A 25,772-nucleotide genomic window follows, 5' to 3' on the forward strand; every position below is an offset into this window, starting at 1 on the left:
CGCGCGCTGACCTGCAGCTGGTCTGTCCAGCGGTTCTGGTTGAATGGGGAAGCCTCTCTGGCACGCCAGCCTCTCTTACACCAGCGCCGCGCTTGGGTCACGGCTCGGCCTCTAGCCAGCCTCGCCCATCCGTCTCTAACCCCGTCAGGCACCTTGCTCTGCGTGTTCTGGAGGGCAGCTCTTTGTCAGGATATTTGTTCTGCTTTGTCTGCACCCACCCTCCGCCAGAGGCGCACGTGTACACTTGTGCAACGCACACGCTGCAGCCTCCACCGCTTTGCTTGCTGCCTGGCCCCTGCTCAGACACCCTGGCTGCCGTTCCGGGGACGGGCTCAGCGCTTTGTGGCACCTGTGGTGACGGCCAGGTCAGCCCAGCGCAGTCATGGGGAGTCTCCCCTGTGCCTCGCTGGTAGAAATGCTACCTGAACGGTCCTGGTACGAATGCCAGGCAGGGGAGGCACCAACCACCCCACCTCCTGTCCATGTGGCCGGCAAAGCGGGGGCTCTCTGGGGCAGTCAACTCTACCATCTGGCCAGCAGGAGGCAGCCACACCCACCATCGGCTCTGACCCCCCGCAGAAAGCAAAATGAGGCAGGCAAGGCTCAGAAACCTTGTATTACAAAAATAATCAAAACAAGCGCGTGGCCGGGGGCCGCCAGCCCGGGCTCTGGTGCAGAACGTACCAATCGACGGCAAATAGAAAAACCAGACAGACAACGTTAAACAGGCACGGGGCAACATCGTGACGGCTGATCAACCCCAGCTGACCTGAGCTGCTGCAACCCAAAGAGCGACCCGCCCCCCGCTTCTCCCCCCTCCCGCCAGCACCAGCAGGCAGGACGGGGGTGGGGGGGGGTGACACCAGGGCACTGGTTCTGTGGACTCCAGCTGCCCCCTTCTCCAGGGCGGCAGACACCTGGGCCTCGTGAATGGGGACGGGGGTTAAAGGTAATGCGCGTTGCATGCCCGTCTGGTGGGCACCCAGTGGCTCTTCCCCGATTTCTGTAAGCGGGGGGGGGGGGCCCTATAGATATTAGGGGAACCACCCCATATGCCCAGGCCAGCCCTGACCGTCTCCCACCGAGCACCTGCTCTCAAGCCTTATGCTCAATTCAGGTCGGCCCCCTCCAACCGTCCCCACTGAGCCTTGCGCGTCCCAGAACCCTCCCGCCCCAGCAGGTCCTTCACCTGCCAAAGGACGCCCCGCCCCAGCCCCGGGGGCTGCTTGGAGCCAAGCGGCGTCCGCCTGACCCCAGCCGGCTCTGCGGGTCGCCTTTGCTTTACAGCAGCTCAGTCAGCCCCGGGTTCAGCCTTACGCCCCGCGTTGCCCCTTCTGGGTTCGGGGCGGGAGGGGGCGGGAACGGGCCCCCCCCCCATCACGCCGTCTTGGTCCCGCTCTCCACCTCCTTGTGCGCCCACAGCTCCTTGTGCTGCTTGCGCCCGAACCCCTCGTCGTAGTTGCCTTTGCTCTTGAACAGCTGCTGGAAGTGGGGCTTGCAGAAGAACTCCCCGTGCAGCGCCGCGTAGCTCCCCAGGCTGAAAGGAGGGAGGCTGCGATCAGCAGGCCCGGGGGCGCCCAGCCGAGCGCCGGGAGGCGCCGGGAGGCCACGAGGGGGCGCAACGGGAACTCGAGGAGCGACAGCGCAGCGATGTCACCCGGGAGGAGGCGAGGCGGGCGGAGCGGGGCCGGAGCGGAGCGGCTCGGGGAGGGGAGGCGGTGGAAGACGGGAGAAAAGGCCTGTCCCCGGGCACGCAGCCTCCACCCCCCGCGCGGACACGTGGCCTTGCTCCCAGCTGGGGCTGGGTTTTTAGGGTAGAGGGTCTTGGAAACGCCCTTCCAAACTCCCGACCCAGCCTTTGGGGAGCTAGCGACGCTCCCGCGACTCCCGGCTTTCCCTCTGGCCCAGCGCGGGCTGGCCTGGGACCTGGGGCCGCGTCAGTGCTCGGGGGCCCGCTGGTTGCATTCAACCGACTTTCGAGCTTCCTCCCTTAATACCTCGGCTCCAGCCACGCGGGAACACCTGGGCAGCCCACTCCGGCCGGAGCAGCGTTCCGGTCCTCGGGCACCTCCGGGAGAGCTCTGGGCGGTGCCCCGCCTGGCACGGCTTTTCTTAGGACTGCAGCACTTAAGCCCGAGTTTGAGCAACGGGCTGTGACTCCGGGAGGCTCAGCCCAACCTTCCCCAGCCCAGCCCAGCCCAGCCCCCTCCTCACCTGAGCTTGGCATGGCAGTGCTTGCAGCAGAAGCAGGCGTTATGGAAGACGAATTTATCGGCCACCAGCCGCTCCATGGGGTAGACGGGTTTTTGGCAGGCCGCGCACATCTCCTTCACCTGGGCTTTCAGGCTGAACGACTGAGCCGCACAGAAACCAAAGGGAGACGCTGCTGAGCACCCGCCAGCGTCAAGGAAACACAGGTGCCCCCCCCCCCAGCCCTCCCGCTGGGTCCTTAGCAGCGTTTCAAATTAGCCCGAATGCTGGGGCACTGGGCCTGTGCAAACCAGAGCCACCCCCCCCCCAGCAAATAGCTCTTCCTTGGAGGTTTCCACCCCAACTCTGACCCAGCCCAGCCCCGCTTCGCTTCGCTTGACAGCGGCTACAGGCCCAGGGGACAAGGTGGCTGTGGGTACCGGCTGCCTCGTGATCTGTTCTTTCCATACATCACCTGTCACGCTCGCCGGGCAAAAGCCACCCTGCCCCAGCCCCCGCACGCCGGACCCACCCATTGCCTTTGCGTGATGCGGCCGCCCCTAGCGCGGGGACTGGCACGAGGCGGTCGTGCGGGTCAGGTACCTTGGAGCGCTGCACCGCGCTGCCCCCAGGGGTGCTCCTCGCCTCCTAAAAGGGGGAGAGAATCCAAGTGAGAGACTCCCGCAGCCTGCAGCAGGAGAAGGAGCCGGCCAGGCAGCGAAGAGACGCCTCCTGCCTGGCTGGGAAGCAGGGAGGTCGTGGCAGATTAGACACGTGTGGGAGGAGGTTCCTTTTATAAGGAACTTTTAGGTTTGTTGCTGATGACACACGGGGCTTTATTTTTCACGCTCCATGCGAGAAAGCACCGACTTCCTCCTAAGGCTTCTGGGTAACGTAGTCCAACGGGCATTTGCTGTACTAAGTAGTCCCACTAGAGGGCACTCAACATGCTTAGGTCAGCATTTTCAAAAGCTCAGCCCCCACAGTCAGGGCCAGATTTTTCCAGGGCTCAGCATGTTGGGTCCACTTTTAAGAAGTCTGGCCTTTACTCTGACCCCTAATTGGGACCTGAGCGCTTTTGAAAATGTGCCCCCACCCCCAATCAACACGGGTACCAGACTGGCGGACACAGCCCTCAGCCTCTGAATCCTCAGGCATTGCAGACCAGAGTTTGGGGGCTAGCGGCTTCACCCCACTCTACCTGCTGTCCCTCGTCATACAGGAAGACCAGAGATTTCATAATGAGACAGGCCAAGCAAGAGCTTAGTGTATGATGGCCACCCTTAATCCATGGCTCGGGAATTATGCTCGTTGACACATTCACCCACAACTGCAGCCCATAATCTGGTCAGTGATCTGACTGGCTGGCTGCACTTATTCTTTCGTTGTATTACGGCCGTGCTGAGACACTGCAGCTGAGCTCAGGGCCCCATCGCAGTAGGCGCTGCACAGACCCCCAGTTGCTTCCCCAAAGAGTTCCCCAAAGCCAAAGAGAGAAACCAGCTGAAGGGTGAGAAAAAGGAAGTCTCCATTTTACAGATGAGGAACTGAGCACAGACCGGTCAAGTGATTTGCCCAAGGTCACCCAGCCAGCCTGTGGCACACCAGAGAATTGAACCTAGAGCTCCTGAATCCCGATCCATTATCTCAGCCACAAAACCAGCCTTCCTCTTTAACTCCTTCACTTCCCCCCCCGCAGCCCCCCCAAGCACAGACACTAACGCAATGCCAGCTGCATTAAACAGACGGCAGCTCATTGGAGAGTTACTTGCTCTGCTCCATTTGCCTCCCCCCAAAAGGATCGACCCGGTTAATAATCTCAGCGAAAGCACAGACACAAAGGAATATAGGGAAATGCGTCATTCAAATATTACCTGCAAATAAAAACATGCTAACAATTGCTAGGTCTAAAAAATATCTAACAGCCTATCACCGGTACGATGTTTCTACAGGCTGGTCCCCGACCTCTAGGGGCACATTGTCTATTATGTCTCACCCGTTACTAGTTGCGTTAATATTGTCCAGTGTTTGTTTGCTGGACATGTTGTACGTGCTGTTGAACAAAAAGAATGTTTGTGAAATTACAACCATCAGCTTAAATGGCCTCTCCAGATATTGCTATGAACCAGTTGTATAACACATGCCCCCCTCAAGAATTGGTCTTCAGGGATCAAAAGGGGGCCAAGCAGTAGCAAAATTTTATATTTTGTATTTTGTATCATTTAATATAAAAATAATAAAATAATAAATTACATTATGAAATGTAGGTTTCAGAGTAGCAGCCGTGTTCGTCTGTATTTGCAACAAGAACAGGAGGACTTGTGGCACCTTAGAGACTAACCCATTTATTTGAGCATAAGCTTTCGTGAGCTACAGCTCACTTCATCGGATTAGTCTTCATTGTTAGTCTCTAAGGTGCCACAAGTCCTCCTATTATTAAATGTATTTTGAGTAGCAAAAAGGAATGGCCTAATGTGCCATTGGTAGAAATGTATCAGCCAGAATTTCTTTGTGTCTGGACTAATTTCAAGGCAGTAACAAACCTTTAAGGGTCACCACTTTGTTGTAGGTTTAGCATTTTAAAGTAAGTAAAAGAATGCTGTACTTGTTTTTCTTTTGCATTGCAATTTAGTGTTCCTGTTCAAAATGTTCTGTGTAGATTAATTCTGTTTTGTGTGTAAATGAAAAACATATATTAAAAAGTAAGTGCAAAGGTCATCACTCAACCAAATATTCAAAAAACAACAAAAAACCCAGAGGCAAACACAAGAGCGCCAGGAGGCTGCAACACGCCCCTATTAAAATGTCAAAAAAGGGCAAATTAACAACTCAAAAAATAAAACAAGCACCTATCAATAAAAACAAAATAGTTATGATCAAAACCAGTGTAAAATAACTCCCTTAAAAACTTAATAAAAAACAAAACAAAAGAAAAGAAAAAGCACTTGTCAAACAACAATTAATGATGTGCAAAACTCATTGGTCCCAATAAAAAAAATCACTATGTAAACAGGGTGCCTTGCCATAAAACTTGGGGTTCGTCCTGCCAAGACTTCCCCGGAACATCATGTCGTGACCGACAGAACCCGGCTCCTCCCTACCCGTGATCAACCGAGCTGGCCGCTAATTGATCCAGACTCTGGACTGGTAACTATAAGATCGACTTGCGGTGCTGAGTGTGTGTGTGTGTAATGTAATTAAATGCATATGCTAATTGTTGTATCTTCAATAAACGTGGTGTATTGCCTTTTCCCCTGAAAAGGATCCCGTGTGCTTAACAACACTCCGGTGGCACACAGGGCCCTGCACCCTGGGGCCGCCAATGTCAGCTGTATCATCTCCCCCAGCCCTGGTTACCAGAGATTCTACTGCCACTCCACCCCTGCTTCATCTGCCCCATCACCTCACCCGCTCCACCCAGTGGCCTGACTCTGCTCCCCTGGCTTGTCACTGACAGTGCAATGCGAGTGTGGCTCCCAGTGTGATCTGGGAGCACTGGCGTAAGTGACTGTGTGTCGCACGTGGCGGTGGAGAATCAGGCCCACAGAGTTCATCGCTCAAACAGCCGTTCAGGAACAAAGGGGTTAATGGGCTTCTAGCAAGTTACTCAGCAGCGTAACCCAACTCAGGATGCAGGGAAGTCAATGAACTGGGTAATGAAAATATGTCAGTTTCAGCCCTGCTTGCTATAGCTTTGTAACTCCAGGCTTGGCTGCTGCTTCAAAGACACCCCTGACCGACTCTCTCCTTCCCCTCCCTCCCCAGCCTCCGCTCTGTCCCCCCACAAGAGCCTGGTACTGCAAGAGTCTTCTCTCCAGCGCCTGCTGTCTGGAACAGCCTCCCCCTCTCTCTCCAGCCACCCCCTTGATTCTCCCTCTCCTTTCCCAGCACCGCCTCTTCTCCCTCTGGCTCCATCGGTATTGTGGGGGAAACAGTTTGTGTAACACACATGCTGGAAATGCCCATTTCCAGGAGCCGCCTCTGCAGACATTTCCCAGCTGTTCTCAGTGCCTGGCACAATACAGCTAAGGCCAGGGGCCAAATTCCTCTCTCAGGCCAGGTCTACGCTACAGCCCTATATCGGTATAACTACGTCACGCAGGGGTGTGAAAAAACCACACCCCTGAGCCACGGAGTTACTCCAACCTTACCCTCCATGTAGACAGCGCTGTGCCGACCGGAGGGCTTCTCCCGTCAACATAGCTACCACCTGTCGGGAGACGCCGACGGGAGAGCTGTGCTGCTGTAGGTGAAGACAAGCCCTCACTCACACCAGCCCAAGCCTGGAGTCACCCACTGACGTTAATGGAGAGAGATCTGTAGGAAGGAGAAGAGAATCAGGCCCTGTGAAACCAGATGGACTCCCCTGGCTGGGCAGAAGCAGCTGCAGGATTTAGAAAAGAAGCTGCCCCTTTGCAAGGGGTCAACTGCAGAGCGAAACCTCCACGCAGTCCCACAGACGCCCATGTAACTGACCTGCACATCTCGTCATCGATGGGTAAATGGGTCCAGATCACTCTGTGCCTAGCTCCCGCTCGGACTACACACAGTCTGCCCAGACATCTCTGTACCTGGCCAGCACACTCATAGAATCATAGAATATCAGGGTTGGAAGGGACCCCAGAAGGTCATCTAGTCCAACCCCCTGCTCAAAGCAGGACCAATTCCCAGTTAAATCATCCCAGCCAGGGCTTTGTCAAGCCTGACCTTAAAAACCTCTAAGGAAGGAGATTCTACCACCTCCCTAGGTAACGCATTCCAGTGTTTCACCACCCTCTTAGTGAAAAAGTTTTTCCTAATATCCAATCTAAACCTCCCCCACTGCAACTTGAGACCATTACTCCTCGTTCTGTCATCTGCTACCATTGAGAACAGTCTAGAGCCATCCTCTTTGGAACCCCCTTTCAGGTAGTTGAAAGCAGCTATCAAATCCCCCCTCATTCTTCTCTTCTGCAGGCTAAACAATCCCAGCTCCCTCAGCCTCTCCTCATAACTCATGTGTTCCAGTCCCCTAATCATTTTTGTTGCCCTTTGCTGGACTCTCTCCAATTTATCCACATCCTTCTTGAAGTGTGGGGCCCAAAACTGGACACAGTACTCCAGATGAGGCCTCACCAATGTCGAATAGAGGGGAACGATCACGTCCCTCGATCTGCTCGCTATGCCCCTACTTATACATCCCAAAATGCCATTGGCCTTCTTGGCAACAAGGGCACACTGCTGACTCATATCCAGCTTCTCGTCCACTGTCACCCCTAGGTCCTTTTCCGCAGAACTGCTGCCTAGCCATTCGGTCCCTACTCTGTAGCTGTGCATTGGGTTCTTCCGTCCTAAGTGCAGGACCCTGCACTTATCCTTATTGAACCTCATCAGATTCCTTTTGGCCCAATCTTCCAATTGGTCTAGGTCCTTCTGTATCCTATCCCTCCCCTCCAGCGTATCTACCACTCCTCCCAGTTTAGTATCATCCGCAAATTTGCTGAGAGTGCAATCCACACCATCCTCCAGATCATTTATGAAGATATTGAATAAAACCGGCCCCAGGACCGACCCTTGGGGCACTCCACTTGATACCGGCTGCCAACTAGACATGGAGCCATTGATCACTACCCGTTGAGCCCGACAATCTAGCCAGCTTTCTACCCACCTTATAGTGCATTCATCCAGCCCATACTTCCTTAACTTGCTGACAAGAATACTATGGGAGACCGTCTCAGTGCCCCCAGGAACAACTTCGCTGAACCGGGAAAAACATCATCACTTTGAAGCTGAAATACGTCCATGGGCAGATCTAATGGCAATGTCCCATGTCTCAGCGCTTCTCAGCAGCCTCCAGTCAAGTGCACTATGGAAGGGGAAGGACTAGCTCCTGTCCTAGCAGGGGATGTTCTCAGGTCTTTTTCCATCTCTGCCTAGTCTGATCCTAAATGACACATATGCTCCTGATGGAGGTCACAGACTGCCATGGAAACACAAATAAGCACTCAGCACCACAAGGCAGGAAAGGGGGGAGCGGTAACACGGCGGGCCGGCCACAGACCCAGCTAATCAGATTTCTGCTTCCTTGGGGTCAAATTTCCGATTGCTTGTCAGTCGCAACTGGGGGGCAGATTTTCCAAAGTACTCAGCAGTCCCCACTGTGATATTTAATGGCCCGATTTTCACCAGTGCTCAGCACCCAACACGCTGAGCTCTTGTGAAAAGCCGGCCCAAAAGGCACCACCTCTGATCAAACCCTTCCTTAAGACATCGCTGAGCCCGATTCTTTTCTAACATGGTCGGTGCTGGTCAGTATCCTCCAGATAGTCTGGGCCCGTTGTTTGCAGCCAATGGGTCAGTAGCATAGGTGCTGGAACTAGGAGTGTGGACGCACCCCCTGGCTTGAAGTGGTTTCTATTACACACAGGGTTTGCAGTTCGGTTCAATGGCTCTTAGCCCCCCCCCCCCCCCCACTATAAAAACTGTTCCAGCACCCCTGGATAGTAGTGAATTTGTTGCTCAGACTAGTCACCGTCCCTGTTGTCTGGACGGTCAGCCCAGTCACGTGGCGTCATCTCTGCTCCCTGATTGGACGACTGAAACATGGTCAATGGTGACCGATGCAGTTTTGGAAGAAGACACGGTCATGCTAAAGAGGGTGAAAACACCAGGGATCACGGCCACGTCGCGACCAGAGTGAGGAATACAAGCCTCCAGCCCAGGGGGCCACGCGAGCCGGTTTTTAATGGCTCGCTGCTGCCAGCCGGGGTCCCAGCCGCCGGCCCCGCTCAGCCCACTGCCGAACCCAGGCTGGGACCCCGGCAGGCAGCAGCGAGCCATTAAAAATCCTGCCCGCCCCAGCCCACTCTTCTCCGCCCCCATGCGGGCAGGGTGAAGAAGCTTGGTCCTGCCAGAGGCTGCTGCAGGGCAGCCCAGCTCCCCCCTGCCCCTCCTCTTCCCCCAGCCTGCTGGGGTCCTGCCCCTCATCCTCTCCCTGCTCCCCCGCCTCTTCCCCCAGCCTGCTGGGGTCCTGCCCCTCCTCCTCTCCCCCTCCCCTGCCTCTTCCCCCAGCCTGCTGGGGTCCTGCCACTCCTCCTCTCCCTCCCTGCTGGGGATCAGCTGATGGCCCTTGCCAGGGAGGGGGGTAGCGGAGCCGCAGAAGAGGCAGGGGCGGGTCTTGGGGCATGGGGATGGAATTAGGGCATATCCCCTCCAGCCCCCTGCCGTGAGCTGCTCTGGGCAGGGGGCTGGGAGCACCCCCACAATCCTAGCCCACACCCCCAGCCTTCTGCCTTGACTCTTGCACCCCCCACATTCCCACCCCCACCCTGAGCACCAAACGGGAGCTCCTGCACCCCCACCCCCACATTCCCACCTGCACCCCTCACACAAAATGGGAGCTGCCCAGGAAAGCACTCCACACCCAGAACTCCTGCCCCAACCCTGAGCCCCCTCCCTCATTCTAGCTCCTGGCCGGACCCTGCACCCCAACCCCCAGACCTGCTCCTTCACCCCCAGCCCTGTGCTCAGTGCACTCCCACCCTCAGCTCAGTGTGGAGAGCGAGGAAGAGAATGGGCTAGAACCAGGGAGAAGGTAGGTTCCCACTGTATGTGGGCAGAGCTGGGATCCCAGATCGGCAGGGGGCTGAGCGGGGCCCTGGCTGGCAGGAGCCGGCGGACGGAACCCCAGACCAGCAGCGGGCTGAGCCGCTCAGCCCACTGCCGATCTGGGGTCCTGGCCACCAGCTCCTTGCCAGCCGGGGTCCCAGCCACAGGCCCCGCTCAGCCCCCTGCCAGTCTGGGGTTCTGGCTGCCGGCCCCTTGCCAGCCAGCGTCCCAGCCGCAGGCCCCGCTCAGCCCGCTGCCAGTCTGGGGTTCTGGCTGCCGGCCCCTTGCCAGCCAGCGTCCCAGCCGCAGGCCCCGCTCAGCCCGCTGCCAGTCTGGGGTTCTGGTTGACGGCTCCTTGCCAGCTGGGATCCTGGCCGCAGGCCCTGCTCAGCCCCCTGCCAGTCTGGGGTTCTGGCCTCAGGCCCCGCTCAGGCTGCTACTGGCCTAGGTGAACGAAACCCCAAGCCGGCAATGGGCTGAGTGAGCCGGCGTCATAATTTAATTTAGTTTTAAATGAAGCTTCTTAAACATTTTGAAAACCTTGTTTACTTTACATACGACAATCGTTTAGTTATATAATATATAGACTTATAGCGAGAGACCTTCTAAAAAACGGTAAAATGTATGACTGGCACGTGAAACCTTAAATTAAAGTGACTAAATGAAGATTCGGCACACCGTTTCTGAAAGGTTGCTGACCCCTGCCCTAGTGTCGCATCAAGCTGCATTCCCCAAAAAAGCCTCCCACATGGAGCACTCGCCCTGGGTGGATCAGCGGGCATTGAACCTTGGACCTCTGGAACTAGCATACCCAGAGCTCTTAGCGAAGACTGCAGCAGCCATGTCAAACTTGGCCCAGCTGCCCCTAGATGGCATGACACTGTACGTTTGCATTACACCTAGCAGGGTTTAACTATTCAACCAGCTGCAATAATGGCTGACTGATCACCCATGACCGGAAGCATCTTCCCAAGTGCTCAGTGAATGCTCTCTGCCCCGGGAACCGAAGGACACGCCGTTCCTTTGTGGGAAGGGGGTTTCCGACTCTTGCAATGTGGAATAATAACTCCCAGGGGTGAGGACACTTACGTGAGCGGAGGTCGCGCTGGCTGGTCCCTTGGCCTGGAACATGCTTCCTTCCCACTCTGTCTTTTGCCTTAATCCTGAGGTTGATGTTGGTGGCCAGGCTGCTGTGGCTAAGTCTGGCCCCTCGTGATATCTGGGGAGGAAACGTCAAGAGGAGCACGGCTCGTTGGGGCAGACCCGCTCCCTCACCCCAGACAAGCTGCCACCTGTTCAAGGCTTGGCAGGGTCGGTGCATAGAGCTTGTGTGCTTGACCCTGACCGGGTGACTTCACAAACGGGGTCCCGGGCAAATATGCAGAGCAGCCCCGGGGGGCAGCAGCTCCAGGCTTCCACGGTGTGACGTGGGGAAAGGGTGCTGGTAACTGAGGGGGAGGGGGTGGTTCAACTCCTCAGTACTGTCCCTTGCCTGACAACACCTGCCTCCTTCCCCAGGGTCCAGCCTCTAGGATCACTGAGTAGCTGCACTGGGTCACTGGGCTTTCCTTAATAGGGGTCAGTTGGAAAAAGGCAAGGGCTCTAGATAGTAGCCTCCCAGCATGCCCTTGGGGGTGATTGTACAGTACCTGGCCCATGACTGGGGCTCCTAGGTGCTACAGATAAATAATAATAGCAGTTCACATGCCACGTCCAGGCTCCAGGCCGGAGTCACGCAGAAGTTCTGCCCAGGCAGGGAGCCTGGCCATCAAAGGGACACTGAACATGGGAGGGCGGGGGAGTTGTGAGTGATCTGCCTGTGGGGAGAGCAGGCTGACATGGAGACAGACAGGTCCTGTGGGAGCATCGGAAGCGGTGGGGGCCTTGCCCAGCTCCCGGGGGGTGCTAAGCTGTGGGGAAAAGCAGGCACGCTCAGACTGTGTGTGGTTTTAAGAGCTCTGGTGCTGAGAGCACCAGGAGAGCTGGGGTCGCCCCCTGCACAGACCCTCAGCTCTAGCTCTAGGAGGGGCCAGGTGGCCGAAGCCTCCCCCCGCAGGCTTCGCGCTGTCCTCAGGCTGAGCGCACAGGATTTGCAGCCCCTGAGAAAGTGGCTCCAATTTTACCCAACTCATTTCCCGTCTCCTCTGTGGTTTGCTTGTTATTTCCTGCTCCACCGAGCCGCGCAGCCGGAGTTACACTTGGCCAGACGCACGTGCTCAGCGGGGTCAGAGCAGGCCAGCCACTGCCCGCCGGAACCAGGACCCTGGATCCAAACGCCCACTAAGAAGGGGGTTCACAAGCCAGACCCACCTTGTGGGGCTCAGGCCCCATCCTGGGGCTTGCCCTAGAGCACGCACCCTTAAAAAGAAAACCAGGGCCCTCTTTCTCCTTAGGAGCATCAAAGGGGTCTTTGGACCTCCCGAGAAGCTTCCTGTTCCAGCCAGAACCAGGGCTGAAAAGGAAATGAAGCTCTTACCAGGCTCCGCCAAGCTCCAGCAGAGGCCGCGGCTGGGATGGAGCCAAGCGACAAGCTGGGCTGCTTTGCCCCTAGTCAGGAGATTGGCCCTCTGGGGACGGGACGTTCTCAGCACCAAGGAGACGCTCAGGGCTGGGGAGACCTACAGAGAAAACACAGAGATAGTTTGCCCTGGTAGAGCAGTGACAGCATTGCCCAGTGCGGTGAGGGGGACGCGGGCTCCGATGCCGGGGGGCTTGGCACTGCCCAGTGCCCCACTGCCCTGATGTAAACCCACTCCAGTCAGGGGGGCCTACCCTGCCTGTTCTCTGGGGTCATGGGAGTGTCATCCCGCTGTCCCAAAAACATGTCCAGAGAGCGAGACACCAATGGATGGGGAAACAGCTGCCAAGACATGCAGAAAGCCCCTCGGTTTCTCACCTACCCCCGCCCTCCACATACCTCTCACCATGCCCCACACCTTCAGTCACCCCTCTGCCTCCTCTCCTCACACCCCTCAACCCCCACCCTACACATACCTACCCTTAATGCCCCATTCCCCCACACCTCCTCATCCCCACCCCGTCCACACCCCTAAGCCCCCACCCAAACACTCCCCTCACCACCCCCTCATTTGCACCCCTCAACTCCCACCCTCCACACACCCCAATGCCCCACTCACCACACTCCCCTCAACTCTGCTCTCCACACTCCCTTCAATACCCCACTCACACACACACCTTCAGTCCCTATCCTCCACACCCCCCAGAGTCCCACTCAAACACACACCCTCGGTCCCCACCTTCCACACCCCCCAGTGTCCCACTCACACACACCCCCTCGGTCCCCACCTTCCACACATCCCAATGTCCCACTCACACACACCCCCTCGGACCCCACCTTCCACACATCCCAATGTCCCACTCACACACCCCTCTCAGCCACCTCCCTCAATGTGCCCCCACACTTTCAACTGCCCCTCAACCCCACACTCCCATCAACCTGCTCCTCCCCCTCCCTCTCTACACCCCTCACCTCCCCAAACCCATCCCCCTCCCTGCCTCCCACCTACACACCCCCTCAACGTCTACCACTCCCCTCTCCACCCAGATAACCCTCAGCCTGCCCCCCCACACTCCATATACACCTCTCAGGCCCTGCTCTGCGGCTACTTGTATCCCTGCTTGACCTCTCTGAACACCCTCATTCAACCCCCCCAACGTGTGCACACACACACACGCTTCATTCAGCCTCCCCCTTGCACCTCTCCGTCCCCCTCCCTCCTCATCTGCCCCCACCACGTCCACCCCTCTCTCCCTCCTTCCACACATCTCACCAAAGCTCCCCCTGCAATCCCTTCTCCTGCACAGACCGCACACAGAGACCCTCCCCTCTGTGCACATACCCAGTTCAAACCCTCTCGTCTTGGTAGCTTAGGCCCAGTGGAGAGGCCCCTCAGGGCACAGCTCTGCGGGGATTGAACAGGAGATGTTGCTACACATCCTTCCTGCCAGAGGATAGGGAGGCAGCCATGAGAGCAGCAAGGGGAAGGGTGTGCTCAGGAGTGTGGGTCAAGCATCCTGAGTTAGGTCAGGCCCCACAGTGCGGCAGCTCCCACCAGGGGAGGCATTAGTGCAGACCGGGCTCAGGGGTCGGGGTCAGACGATACAATGGTAAGAACGCCGGCTCCCTGTCTACACTACGGCCTCTGCTGCTGGGAGCTGCACAGATAGTGACTGGCGGGGCCCATACTTGCCAGCGTAGATGCATCCAGAAGGGTTGTCGTTGTCCCAGCCCAGAGAGGCTTTACCCATGTCTCTAGAACAGCCTTTCGGGGCATGGCCCCGCTGCTCTAGAACAACCCTGCCGCTCCAGAACAGCCTCTAGAGCAGCCTTTCCATGTACGTTATCGTGGCCAAGAGCAGCATTACAGGAGCACTCCCCCCAGCTCCAGAACTGCCTTCCAGGCTCCATCGTCTTCCGAGCCATCCAGAACAGACTTCCCATGTGCCACCCCCTCTGCTCTAGAACCGCTGTCCAGAGCACAGTGCTGCTGCTCGAGAACAGCCACCTGCTCCCTGCGCTTTGCCAACGGCAGCCACCCATCAGTCTGTGAGAAAGCTCTGGCTAGACATCCCTGGTGCGCTGTAGACGGCTAATGTGCTGGGATCCTCCAACCGGCCTGGCCAGTCACACAGGGCCAATCGGTGTGGCAACACGGGACCTGCACGCTCAGCCACGCTCTTGGGCGGGACGACAGCGTTAAACAAGCAAACTCTGCAGGTGGCATCAAGGGCCTGGGTTTTCCAGGCTGGATCATTCCCAGCTGAACTTAGTCGCTGAGCCCAAAGAGGTCACCTGGCAGGGTCACTCCAGGGTCTAGCCGCTGGGCCGCACTGCCTCTCAGTTCCTATAGTTTTCCAGCGTTATTAGAAGAGAAAGAAATAGTTACGGAGCAGGAAGGAAGCATGGTGCCGTGGGCAGGGACCCCACTCTCTGCTCCTGCCACTGGCTTCCTGTGTGATCTCGGGTAAGACTCTTAGCCTCTCTGTGCCTTGGTTTCCGGTCTGTACAATGGGGCTAATAGCACTGCCCTGCTGACCAGGTCTGTTGTGAGGATAAATACACTAGAGACTGCGAGATGCTCAGATAGTACAGCAACGGAGGGCCAGATAAGTACTTAGAGCATGTGTGGGAAAATGACAGCGGGCGAACAAGAGGGGCTGAGATCTGGAACGAAAGAGATGATGAAGCAGAGAGAGCAAGAGAGAGAGAGACAGGCATGGCAGGAAAAGGCAATCCTGTGTGAGGGAGAGCAGGTCAGCGTGAACGGAGGAGAGGGAGAGGAGCAGCCATATGCAGAGTTGCTACCTGTGTGGGTCTGCGTTACACACCAAGACGTGGGACTGAGTCGCGGGTCCCTGTCCACACATCGCCCTATGCCCTAGCGAGAGCGAAGAGGAGGGGGATTGCAACTTGCTTCCACCCACTACAGGGGACGCTTCGCTCTTAAGGTCACTCCTGCTGGAACAAGGCCCAACTATCAGTGACAATGCAGGAAGTAGCCAAAACCAGCTAGGTAACGGAGCTTGTCTTTTCATGGAGGTGAAGGGGACTGGGCCAGATTCATCCCTGGCGCAACTCCACTGACTTCAGTTGGGCCCCCAGTCTCTCAGCACAGGAGGTTGCCCAATCAGGGTTCGGCTGGCCTGTGAACCGGCATTGTCATGCTCTGCAGCAAGAGGTGCAGGGAACTGGCGAGTCGTGCACACTAGAGCATACAGGCAGCACCCCACTTGTGCCTTATGGGTCCGCCTTTCAAGGGCTCAGTGCACCCACAACGGGGGGGCTGCATTTCCCAAAGAGGCCCGCACAGCGGGTGCACGCTGGATGCTGGGCTCTTGAAAACTCGAGTCCTTGTTGCCTAAATGGGAGTTGATCTCTCTGGAAAATGGGGGTGCAATTGTAGGTGCCGAGCACTTGGAAACCTGGCCCTTAGCGCTGTCAGAAATTTGCCCCCCCCCCCTGCCCCCGCAAGGCACTGGGCTTCTCTCTCATTTAGATTAAGGCCCATGCTACACCCCTCTGGCAGTGCCATTTACACCCCCTTTATGTGCAAATGAGAATCAAGCCCACTGCAGCCTAGTGATCACGGCTGGGTTTGCAGTGACTTCTGCTAAATCATAGAATCATAGAATATCAGGGTTGGAAGGGACCTCAGGAGGTCATCTAGTCCAACCCCCTGCTCAAAGCAGGACCAATCCCCAATTAAATCATCCCAGCCAGGGCTTTGTCAAGCCTGACCTTAAAAACTTCTAAGGAAGGAGATTCTACCACCTCCCTAGGTAACGCATGCCAGTGTTTCTATCCTATCGTCATTTCTATTCCTGGCTCTGCGACTCATTCACTTTGACACCTCGGGCAAGGCATCTTCCCACCGTCTGCCTCAGTTTCCCCACCTGCACGGTGAAGCTTGTGATAGTGACCCATGAGACCTCACATCGGGGGTGGGGGGTGCTTTGCCAGGCTAATTCTGTCTGTAGCATACAGCTGGTCAGGAACTTTTCAACAAGTTGTTTTCTCGTCAATAGACAAAGGGTCGACACCAAAACAAAATGTTTTGAAATGATCAGAATGTCCTGACTGACTCAAAGTGGGGGGGAGGGGATTAGTTTTTTGTTTCAAGAATATTTTCGAGATTTGGACTTTTCATCCCAGTCCGAGACAGGGAAAAATGTCAATATATATTCATGGGACGGGAAACCTGTTTCCCACCAGGTCTAATGTAGAGCACTTTGAGATGCGGAGATGAGAGGCTCTCTATTAGTGACTGCTAATTAACGATCGATTATCCCGTCGAGCCCGGGCAGCTTGACACACTGGCAGTAACAAAAGGAATGACTTTATTATTTTGGGTTTAATAACCAAGCAGACTCGGTGCCGCTTTCTCATGGCCCCCGTTGACGTTCTGCGTCGCATGTTCTTGGGAAAGGGAGGGCTATCACCCAGCTGCCGCTGGGAGTGGATTCCCCCGAGCCAGGATCAAGTCTGGGCTGACCCAGCAGCAGTCAGTGAAGCTTGTCAGAGAGTAAGCAGGGCTGGCCGTGAAGGGGAGACGTGGGAAATGTCTCCTGCGGGGATTCTCACCCTGCGGAGCCCCTCGGGGCTTTGGGGCATCTTAAGTCCTAGCACAAAATCTCTGCCGAGTAAACTACGTGTATCCCGCTTCACTTTGCCAGCTGGAACATCCTCTCAGGTCAACGGTTGCTGTCACCGATGCCTGTTTGGGAACCTGTGTGGCATGAGTTTGTGGGTGCTCAGCGCAGACCCCCGCAGTGGAACAGTCACCTCCAGCCCCTTGTCAGGAGTGTCACCAGAGAGAGGACGAATGGAACAGACAGTGGTGACTGACCTGCCCCTTCACCATTACAGGGCGCCCCTCCAGGTCAAGGCTGGAGGGGGCACCAGGACAGCACAAAGGAGGCCTGTGCCCGTCCATGACAATTCGCCAACGCTGGACTTGCTCAGGGCAGAGTCCTGAAGTCCCGGCTCCGGCAAACTCCCAGAGACTTCAGCAAGGGTGCGCCGGAGTCAGGCCCTCAGGGTCTGGCCCTTCCGTTCTTTTATTTAATTATTGCCTCCGTGGACAAGCTGAAGGTATCTGCAGGGTGGGAGGGGCTCCAGCAGCCACGAATGCCGGGCGACAATGCCGAGGCACTACAAAATGAGTCACTTTCTGCTGACACTGAACAAGGAACTTTATTCGAATAAGGAAAACAGCCCGATCCCTTAAGCTGCTCTGCCTTTCCGCTTCACTGCAGAGTTTCTGCCTCGAATCTTTCCCACCACCCCTCCCCACCCCCGGTTTCCTGCTACAGATTTAAAGAAACAGGGCCCAATCGTCACAACGAACAACCTCCACACGCTGACGGGCACACAAACTCTGTAGTCTGCTCACCGTCGCTCCACATTGGCGTGTCACTCGGAGGACATGATCTGCCCCGCCACGGTGAAATCTGCACCTGCCATTTGCTCCGACAGGACTAAGGAGACTTTCTGCAGTATATTTGTGAGGGGCAGTGGTACCTCTCGGCACGGCAGAGGCGAAGATTTCCGCCCTCCCCTCACTGTGTTCTCTGCTCCCCGGCCACTCGGCATAGGCCTGGAGCAATCTCTGGCCAGCTGGTGAGTGGCCCTTCAGAAAGCCAAAATGCTTCCTGTAGGGCCAGCGAGCCAGGCACCGGGCCCCTCTCAAGCATATGGTTCCCATTACAAACACTGCAAGGAGTATGTTTACTGGTGGGATAATCCTGCCTTTGCGTCAGACTTTCCCAAGGGTAAAGCGGAGGACAGGAAGGCTCCCCCGTATTGCAGGTTCCATGAGAAACAGCGCCACAGTGAAGGGCGCCTGGCCTCATTTGCTAACTTTGAGTGAATTTCCGGCTGGTGAAAGGTGCCAGGGATCCAAATCAGCACGGGCTCTGCCAGAACAGGGGGATGATTTGCACTCAGTACCTTAGACACGGCTCTTCCCTCTGCACCAGGGAGGCATCTGTGAAAGAGCCCCACCTGACGGCCCTTGGGGTTGATTTTCCTGGCTTAGCCATTGTGTGCAAGCAATGGCAGCGCAAATTTCACACACACACACACAGAGTCATAAGTGTGCCTCTGCCCACCCTGTTTCCAGGGCCCATCCAGCCCTTGCCCTCTGTGCCACGACTGCCAGCCAGGGCATCAATTGACACCAACTGAATTTTTGTGACCTATGGAGCTGATCTGAGACCCACCAAACTCACTGCACCCCGGGCAAAGGTGCCCCCATTTCTATAGCATCAGTTTTGGGGCCTTGACTGGCCGGGGCTAGATCGTCCACCCTGATCGCCACAGGGCTGGGAGGCTGCAGTAGCCCGAGCATACACTCCGCTGGGTCCAGACGGACTCGCAGAGGGCGAGGGAACACATTGGGGAACCTAACTGAGTATCCGCAGGAGTGAGGTTTTCCTTCCGGCCCCCGCACATTAGTGCAAGGTGGGAGAGAGCCTGGGTCTGAGCACACTCAGGGCTCACGTGCGAGCTCTCACTGGACGCTTGGAGGGGTGGGCAGGCGGGCGAGGGGGAGGATAAGTGCAGTTGGAGCAGGTCACAGAAGGGCGGGGTTAGACTCTGGCAGACTAGGAGCACCCCCGAGTGCTCTCTGACCTGTACTGCATGTGAGGCACTGGGAAACATATGGACCAGGAATGAATAGCAGATGGGTCATTCTCCTTTAGAGCCAAGGTGGGGAGACCAAAGATGCCCCCAGTGGTGAGGGCCCTAGGCAGGAGGTGCGAGTTCAAGCCTCTGTGCTACCAGCTTTCCTGTGTGACCTTGGGCAAGTCACTTAGTCTTGCTGTGCCTTGGCTCTGCGTCTATAACATAGGGATAATAGCACTGCCCTACCTCAGAGGGGTGCTCAGATCCTACAGTGATGAGGGCAGATGCTAACCCTGCAGCTACCATTGACTTCAGCTGGAGTCGCTCAGCAATCCTGCAGGACTGGGATGCAGATACAGTGCACCAAGCTCACACTTCTACCAGTTCATCCCTCCAATCCCTTTTCCAGCCACATCGTGCTGCCGAGTTGCCTCTTGAAAGACTGCCCGTGGGAAGGAAATCTGCAGATGAGCTGCTGAAGAACGCTGAAGAGAAATAGGTTTCTAGGAGAAACAGGACTGCCTTTGTCAGGGGCGACAATGCACCAACCACCTTGGAATGGAGAGGAAAAAACCCTCCCACTCACCCCCAGAATTATCCGTGGAAACAAAATGGGAGAGGCTGGAGCAGGTGTCTTTGGAAGGACACCAGGCAGATGGGAATGTTGAGATCCATAGCAACTGCCTTTCAACAGTGGGATCTCAAAGCACTGTACAAGCCCCTCAGCTCCCTGTCAGATGCGGGAGGGCGGGTTTTATACTCCCCTACTTTATGGCAAGGGGAAACTGAGGCACAGCAGAGAGGTCATTTTTTTAAAAAATGACTGATATAATTTGTATTGCAGTAGAGCCTCAGGGCTCTGCTCAAGGCTTGGGAGCTCACTGTGCTCGGTGCTGAGAAACGGGTAGTCAGAAGACAGTCCCCAGAGAGCTCTCAAGCTAGGTTTCTGACAAGACAACAGAAAAACTGGGGCAGGAAGAGGGCAGATGTGCTAGCACTAAAAACGCAGGTTTCCCAGCAGTACTGTTCATCTCCGCTCACCCTGGGCCCAGCTGTGTTCAGTCGGCAGCATCCTGTGGGCACTGCAACAGAGACGAGTCTTAAGGAGGGGTCTGGAGAAAGCGCTGCAGTTGATGGGCGCAGAGTCAGCTGGACGTCCGTGGAATTGGCGGAGTGGAGCAGGGCTTGCACTGAATGCAAACACCAGCCACCAGGAAACCAGGTGCCCGTAATCGATGCTGGAGGGATGGTGGGGACAGTCTAGTCACCGGGGGAAGCAGAGTAGCTTTGAGGAGATTTGGGACTTGGACATGAGACTGCAATGTGGTAATTACTGTGGCTAATTGACTCTCGTGAAGAGAACAATTAAGGGCACTGTGGCTCAGTCCGTGCCATAAGGCCCAGATCCTCAAAGGTATATAGGCTCTTGATGCCCATTGATTTCAGTGGGATTTAGGCATGTAAATACCTAACTGGCTGGTGAACGTGCTGGGCCACATCTGTTTATTGTAGTTATCACTGGGTAAAGTCCTGACCCCCCCCACCAATGTGGCAGAAGGATTTTCTACCCCCACAGCCAGGGGGTCAGAGGAATTTGGAGCCAAGAGGGGAACCTCCACACCAGTTCCAGCCATCTCGCCAGGAGGAGGCCAGAGGTACCATGGGGTTTGGAGGTGAATCTTCTGCTGGAGTTGACACTTTCTGATGTCTGTCCAATAAGCATCAAGACACTGGCATGCTCCTACTTGGGGTGCCCCAGAGCTCTACGGGACATGGGGCTGCCCCGGAGACAATCCCATAAACTCTAGACCACTTTTGTCCTTTTTCACTCCTCCTTGCATCACCGTGCCCCTCCCTCTGGCCAAGATGGACTGCACACTGCTCCCCCTAGGCCCACTGGCTCCCCAGAAAGTGACCCAGGACTCCTTATGGCCCTCAGAGGCTGAGGAGGCTTCCCATGATAGGCTCACTGGCTGATCCCAAGAGAGAAAGATTCCCCCTTAAGCAATCGCTCGGTAAAGCCTCCCGGCAGCCTTTGGGTGTCACTGCAGGGAAGCCATTTCCTTGGGAGGGTCCACACGCTATAGCTGCACTTGGGACTATTACCAGCCAGCTGCAGCCCGTCTGGGCCTGATCCTGATGGCGGACACTGAAGTGAGTGGGAGTCAGGGGTGCTTGGCTCATCTCAGGATTAGGCCCTTGTTGTGTAGCTCAGCTAATTAGACACCAGCCAACCCATAGAGCATTAGCTTTGCCATGCCAAAATACTGCTCCATTTGGTGTTCCGCTCTTGGCAACAGCCATTACCTGATGCTTCAGGGGCTGGCAAAAGCAATACACCTAATGCAGCCAGACTGGCATATGTTGCTGTTTATGGGCGCACGGGATTTATTCTTGATCCCCATAGCTCCTCTCAGCACATGCCATGTGCCCGGCTGTTTGAATACCACAGTACTGCAAATGACACTGGCCATAAAATCATTTGTCCCCTTTTAGAATCTTCCAGTGGTATCGGACTTTCAGTCATACTGCGGCTAAGAGTTCCACAGGTAGATGATTAGCTGCATGAAGAACTAGAGGATCTGCAGTAGTTGGTTACAGGCAAATGGCTAAGACAATGGGACAGACAAGGCATTGAGCGGTTAATTTGCGGTTCTCTCTATGAGCCTTTCTGACCTATATCTTAAGGTAGAATGTACTGGTTTTCTGGCACTGAAAAAAAACCCAAATACCACATTCTCCTAAGGTGCATTAGCAGAAGCCACTGGTCCATCCTGACAACAGTAACTAGATCTTAACAATGTTTTTGTCTGGGAATTTCCTTACTTTTTTCAGAATGTACCTAAAGATGCTCACATATGAAAACACACTCAACACTTATACTTTCTTCTGCTAGAGACATTATAAATAGATACAGGCTTGATTTGTCAGACATGCTGAGCACTCACAAGTCCCATTAAAGTCAATGGAACATCGGAGTGTTCAGCACCTCAGAAAAAAAGGCAAGATTTTCTATGGTGATTAGTGGTTTGGGATCCCTCATTTTTGGGTTGTCCGGCCTGAGACATCTTAAAGGGGCATAGTTTTCAGAACATGAGCTCCTGTCCTCTGATAATCAAACCTCTTCCTGGGTTCCCACTAGTTCCCACTGAAAACCTTGCCCATCATTTGTAAATTCCACATAAGCTAATGGCCCTTATAAACTGTCTGAGAGTCCCCCTTCAAACACCATGACTGGGCTTCTCTTTGGCTCCAGGCCATCTCTCCCAGCATTGGACCTCTCAGAGTTCTTCAACTCCATCTCCAGGGTGGCTCGGCTCCATTCACCCAGGCTAGCGTGTCTCCCAACAAAGGCTTGCAAGAACCCAGCCAGCCACTGATGGGAGTTCTCGGAGGGTCACAGTTTGCAGGGCTATGCTATTGAACTAAGCCCTGTCCCACACCTCTCCAGTATGGAATGGTACCAGTGCTGATGAGACCAAACACAAACCATTTGGGATTTCTTGACCAAGGTGATTTGGAGACTACACACAAAAAAAAAAAAAAGTAAGAGACTTTAGAGAGTGTGGAAACCCAGTCATTCTATAAACTGGCTTAATTCATCTGAAACTCCCCTGTCCCCTTCAACTTTGCCGCTCTCTGCTTTTCTACTAAACTCTCTCTGCTTCGTGGTTCTCACCCTTTCACCCAATGGGTCTGTTGCATCTGCCAGTTGCATCCTAACATGCAGATGGAGCACTCTCAGGGGCTGTCTTCTTGGTTTTTTGTTTGCACAGCAAGCTAGCACAATGGGGACCTGATCCTTGACTGGGGATCAGCCTACAAGTTGGGCCTATAAGTCATTTCCTGTCAGTTTCAACTGGACTAGGTTTTAAATGATCCATTTGAATCAAATGGGTCAGTGTGTCATTTCTCTGTGCTTCCTTTTCCCCCCGATCTGTAGCATGGGGACAATGATCCTGATCTCCTGGGAAAGTGTTTTGAAATCTATGTATGCAAAATGCTAGATAAGAGCAAGATTTTATTATTAAAACTCTTAGACCTGGAACAATCTCCCAAGGGAAGCCATGAAAGCCCCTCGCTCAAGGGGTTTAAAGCTGGACTGGATGAGACATTAGGAAATGCACTGTCAGGAATAATCCTGCATTAGCCAAGGGGGATAAACTAGTTATGATCTAACAGCTCATCTTCCATCTCTGGTTTCTCTGATCACATTAAAAATGAACCCCTCCAGCCCCTCCCTGGTGTGTACTGCAGCATGTGACAAAGAACTGCTGAAGAGGTTACAGATCAACCAAGGCTGGGAAATTCAAGGGAGGAAAACACAACCATGCAGTGCAGACAGTGGGGGTGAGGAGGGCTAGCTGGAAAACAAGAAGGGGCGGGGGGGCGGGGAGAAAGGGCACGAGAAACACCTCAATAGCCTTGGACTGTGGGAAAACCAGAGTCAGTTCCCTGCTTTGAATTAGGCAGAGCAGCACCTTGAACTCGCATCTCCCCCACCCACGTGCAGGTCCCCTACCACTGAGTGGGGGGTGGTCCAGACAAGCTAGCCAGGACCCGCTGACGTTTCCATCACAACCGCTACATTGCCACCAAACGGTTCAGTTTGACCAAGAAGGCATTTCTGGTGGACCACAAGTTGGAACCAAACCGTTCCAGCCGGCTTCAGGGCTGAGTCTCCAGCTCAGCCGCCCCCCAGCCCAGCATCACCCCTGGCTCTCCCTTCTGCTCACCTCCAGGCCAGCTCCTCTCCTTGCAAGCCCAGGCAAGGCTCAGAGAGGTGTCCCGTCCATCTCCCCAGAGGGCTAAGGGTTCACGCCGCCTGGCCCCTGGCTGACCCCATGTCCCGGAGGGGTCCCTCAGCAGTTGTTTTATTTTCATAACTGAGGCGGCAAGCCCAGGGGTGCCGGGGGCTCTGAACGGCCCGGCCCAGGGGTGCCGGGGGCTCTGAACTGGCACATATTGAGCCCTGACCACTGGCCAAAACCAGACACCCCTTGGGGTTCATGCAGCCTGAAGACTCAGCCCCCAATGGCCACCCATCTGGACCTCCTCCGAAACCCTCCCCGGAGAGCAAAAGTTGTAGGCGGCTTCCCCTTACGTCTGGCCTGTCTCGTGAACCCCGCTGCCCCGAAATCGGGCAGGGCTGGAGCCCCCCTTTCCCCTGCTGTGCAACACAGTCCATGCGCCTCCTTCTCCCCGGCTCGGCGTCCGCCTCCCTGTGCATCTCTCCATCCCTTTCCCTCCAGCCCCCCGGCGCCGGGGGGCTGCTCCCCGCTCCCTCCCTCCCTCCCTCCCCCAGCTGGGGGCAGAGCCGGGGCTCGCCGAGAGCAGCAGCTCCCCATCACCCCCCCAGCCCGACGCTTTGTCTCCTCCGGGCGGGGAGCTCGGGCGCCCCGTCGTACCCCGCAGAACGGGGACTCACCCTGTGGCCGGGCACGGCTCCTCGCGGGAAGGCAGAGCAGAGGGAGGCTTCCCCGGCAGCGTCTGTCCGCCCCTCTGGCCAGGAAGCGTGTGGGGGGGTGTTGGGGGGGGGTTTCTGCCCAGACTCAGCTCTGGGAGCTGCTTCCTGCCAGCTCCCTCCAGCCGCCTTGCTCGTCCTTTTATCACCAGGCTGCTGCCTGTGATTGGCTCCTTGCTTTTCTCCTTTGTGTGAAGCAACCTATAACCCCCAACCTCCTCCGAGCCCCCCCTCACCATTCTCTCTCTGCCCCCCCGCCGCCGCCAAAATAAAACTCCAAGTGGCTTTCCTGGCCTGTCGGCAACGTGAGCCTTGCCAGAGGAGATCTCTCCAGGGCACATGCCTCAGGTCCCTGCCTCTCTCTAGGAGAGCCAGGGCAAACAATCATTCCTCCTCCCCTGCTGTCAAGATGGGGCCGGTTCTCCAAACAGCCCCCACCCCACAAGACCCCCTGGCAAAGTTCTGGGGTTTGGGCTCAGCCATCTCTGGAGAGGCGGTCAGCAGTGCCCTTTGGTAGAGACCCTCAGGCCCACTTAGCAACACTATGGGGCATGATTCTCTCTGCTCATTGTGGCCCCCCTGACCCCTCCTGGCAGCCCCCCCCCCCGACCCCTCCTGGCAGCCCCCCCCCCGACCCCCAGAAGTTCCCTCCTTCCCATAGCTCCGTTCCCAAGTTCCAAGACTTGCTAAAGTTTGTAGGGATTGGGGGACCACAGGCACAGCCGGGGGGTTGATGCATTGCCTTGGGAGATCCCTCCCCCTAAGGTTCACAGCAGACACGCTCCCTTCCTAAGGATCAGAGAAGGCATCCATCGAAAGGTGCTTACTGCTGCCCATCTCCGGGGTGTCTGAGCACCTCACAGGCTTTAATTCATTCACCTTCACGACCTCCCTGTGAAGACAGGAAGCATTATTATCACCCCTCTGCGCTGAGGCACTGAGAGACTAAGTGATTTGCCCAAGGGCACCCAGAAAGTCTGCGCTCAGCTACAACGGCTCTTTTGAAATTTGCACTTTGTTCACTTCTTTCCAGTGTCACACACCAACCTGTTGTGGAGTTTTGCTTTGTAAATGTATTAAGAACCCCAGTAAAAAACTAGTGATAAAAACGAAGCTTGTTTCACATAATGGTCCCCAAAGGAGCCTCCACAGTAGCACGGTTACACTGATAGATCTGTACGAGGACTCATACCATTTAAGTACAGTTTGATGCCATACAGGAAGTCCCTAGTGTGTTTAGATGAAACATCCATCTGCAAATGCATCCAGGTGAACCTAACAGGGGCAGAATTTGTCTACAGAACAAAATGCAAAAAACAGGAATGAATTTCCAGAGGTGTTTAATGGGCAGGGATGTAATAATAAAATAATACATCACACTGA

The 25,772-nt window shown here is 55.6% G+C and overlaps 1 protein-coding gene across 2 annotated transcripts; it reads right to left on the minus strand.

Moving 5' to 3' along the window:
* Nucleotides 1–598: 598 nt before the first annotated feature.
* On the minus strand, nucleotides 599–24,506 carry LIMD2 (LIM domain containing 2). 2 transcript variants are annotated; one of them, XM_084615843.1, is made up of 6 exons: nucleotides 24,354–24,506; nucleotides 12,254–12,395; nucleotides 10,867–10,996; nucleotides 2,794–2,838; nucleotides 2,215–2,354; nucleotides 599–1,537 (listed from the first exon to the last, which is right to left on the minus strand). In XM_084615843.1, the coding sequence occupies exons 3-6, from the start codon at nucleotides 10,906–10,908 to the stop codon at nucleotides 1,378–1,380; spliced, it is 387 nt and encodes a 128-aa protein (XP_084471969.1). In that variant the 5' UTR covers nucleotides 10,909–10,996; nucleotides 12,254–12,395; nucleotides 24,354–24,506; the 3' UTR covers nucleotides 599–1,377. The 2 variants fall into 2 exon arrangements, with proteins under 2 accessions (XP_084471969.1, XP_084471970.1); XM_084615844.1 differs by lacking the exon at nucleotides 24,354–24,506 and adding an exon at nucleotides 13,638–13,656.
* Between the last annotated feature and the right edge of the window lie 1,266 nt (nucleotides 24,507–25,772).

Source organism: Lepidochelys olivacea, assembly GCF_965140295.1.
Source record: "Lepidochelys olivacea isolate rLepOli2 genome assembly, chromosome: 27".
In the NCBI taxonomy this organism is placed as follows: Eukaryota; Metazoa; Chordata; order Testudines; family Cheloniidae; genus Lepidochelys; species Lepidochelys olivacea.

Coding starts and splice junctions, on each gene's coding strand:
- LIMD2 (XM_084615843.1), bottom strand. CDS start 10,908: ATGTTCCAGGCCAAGGGACCAGCCAGCGCGACCTCCGCTCAC. Junction 2,839..10,866: donor CCAGCGCGACCTCCGCTCAC/GTAAGTGTCCTC, acceptor TCCCCCTTTTAG/GAGGCGAGGAGCACCCCTGG. Junction 1,538..2,214: donor CACTGCCATGCCAAGCTCAG/GTGAGGAGGGGG, acceptor CCCTCCTTTCAG/CCTGGGGAGCTACGCGGCGC.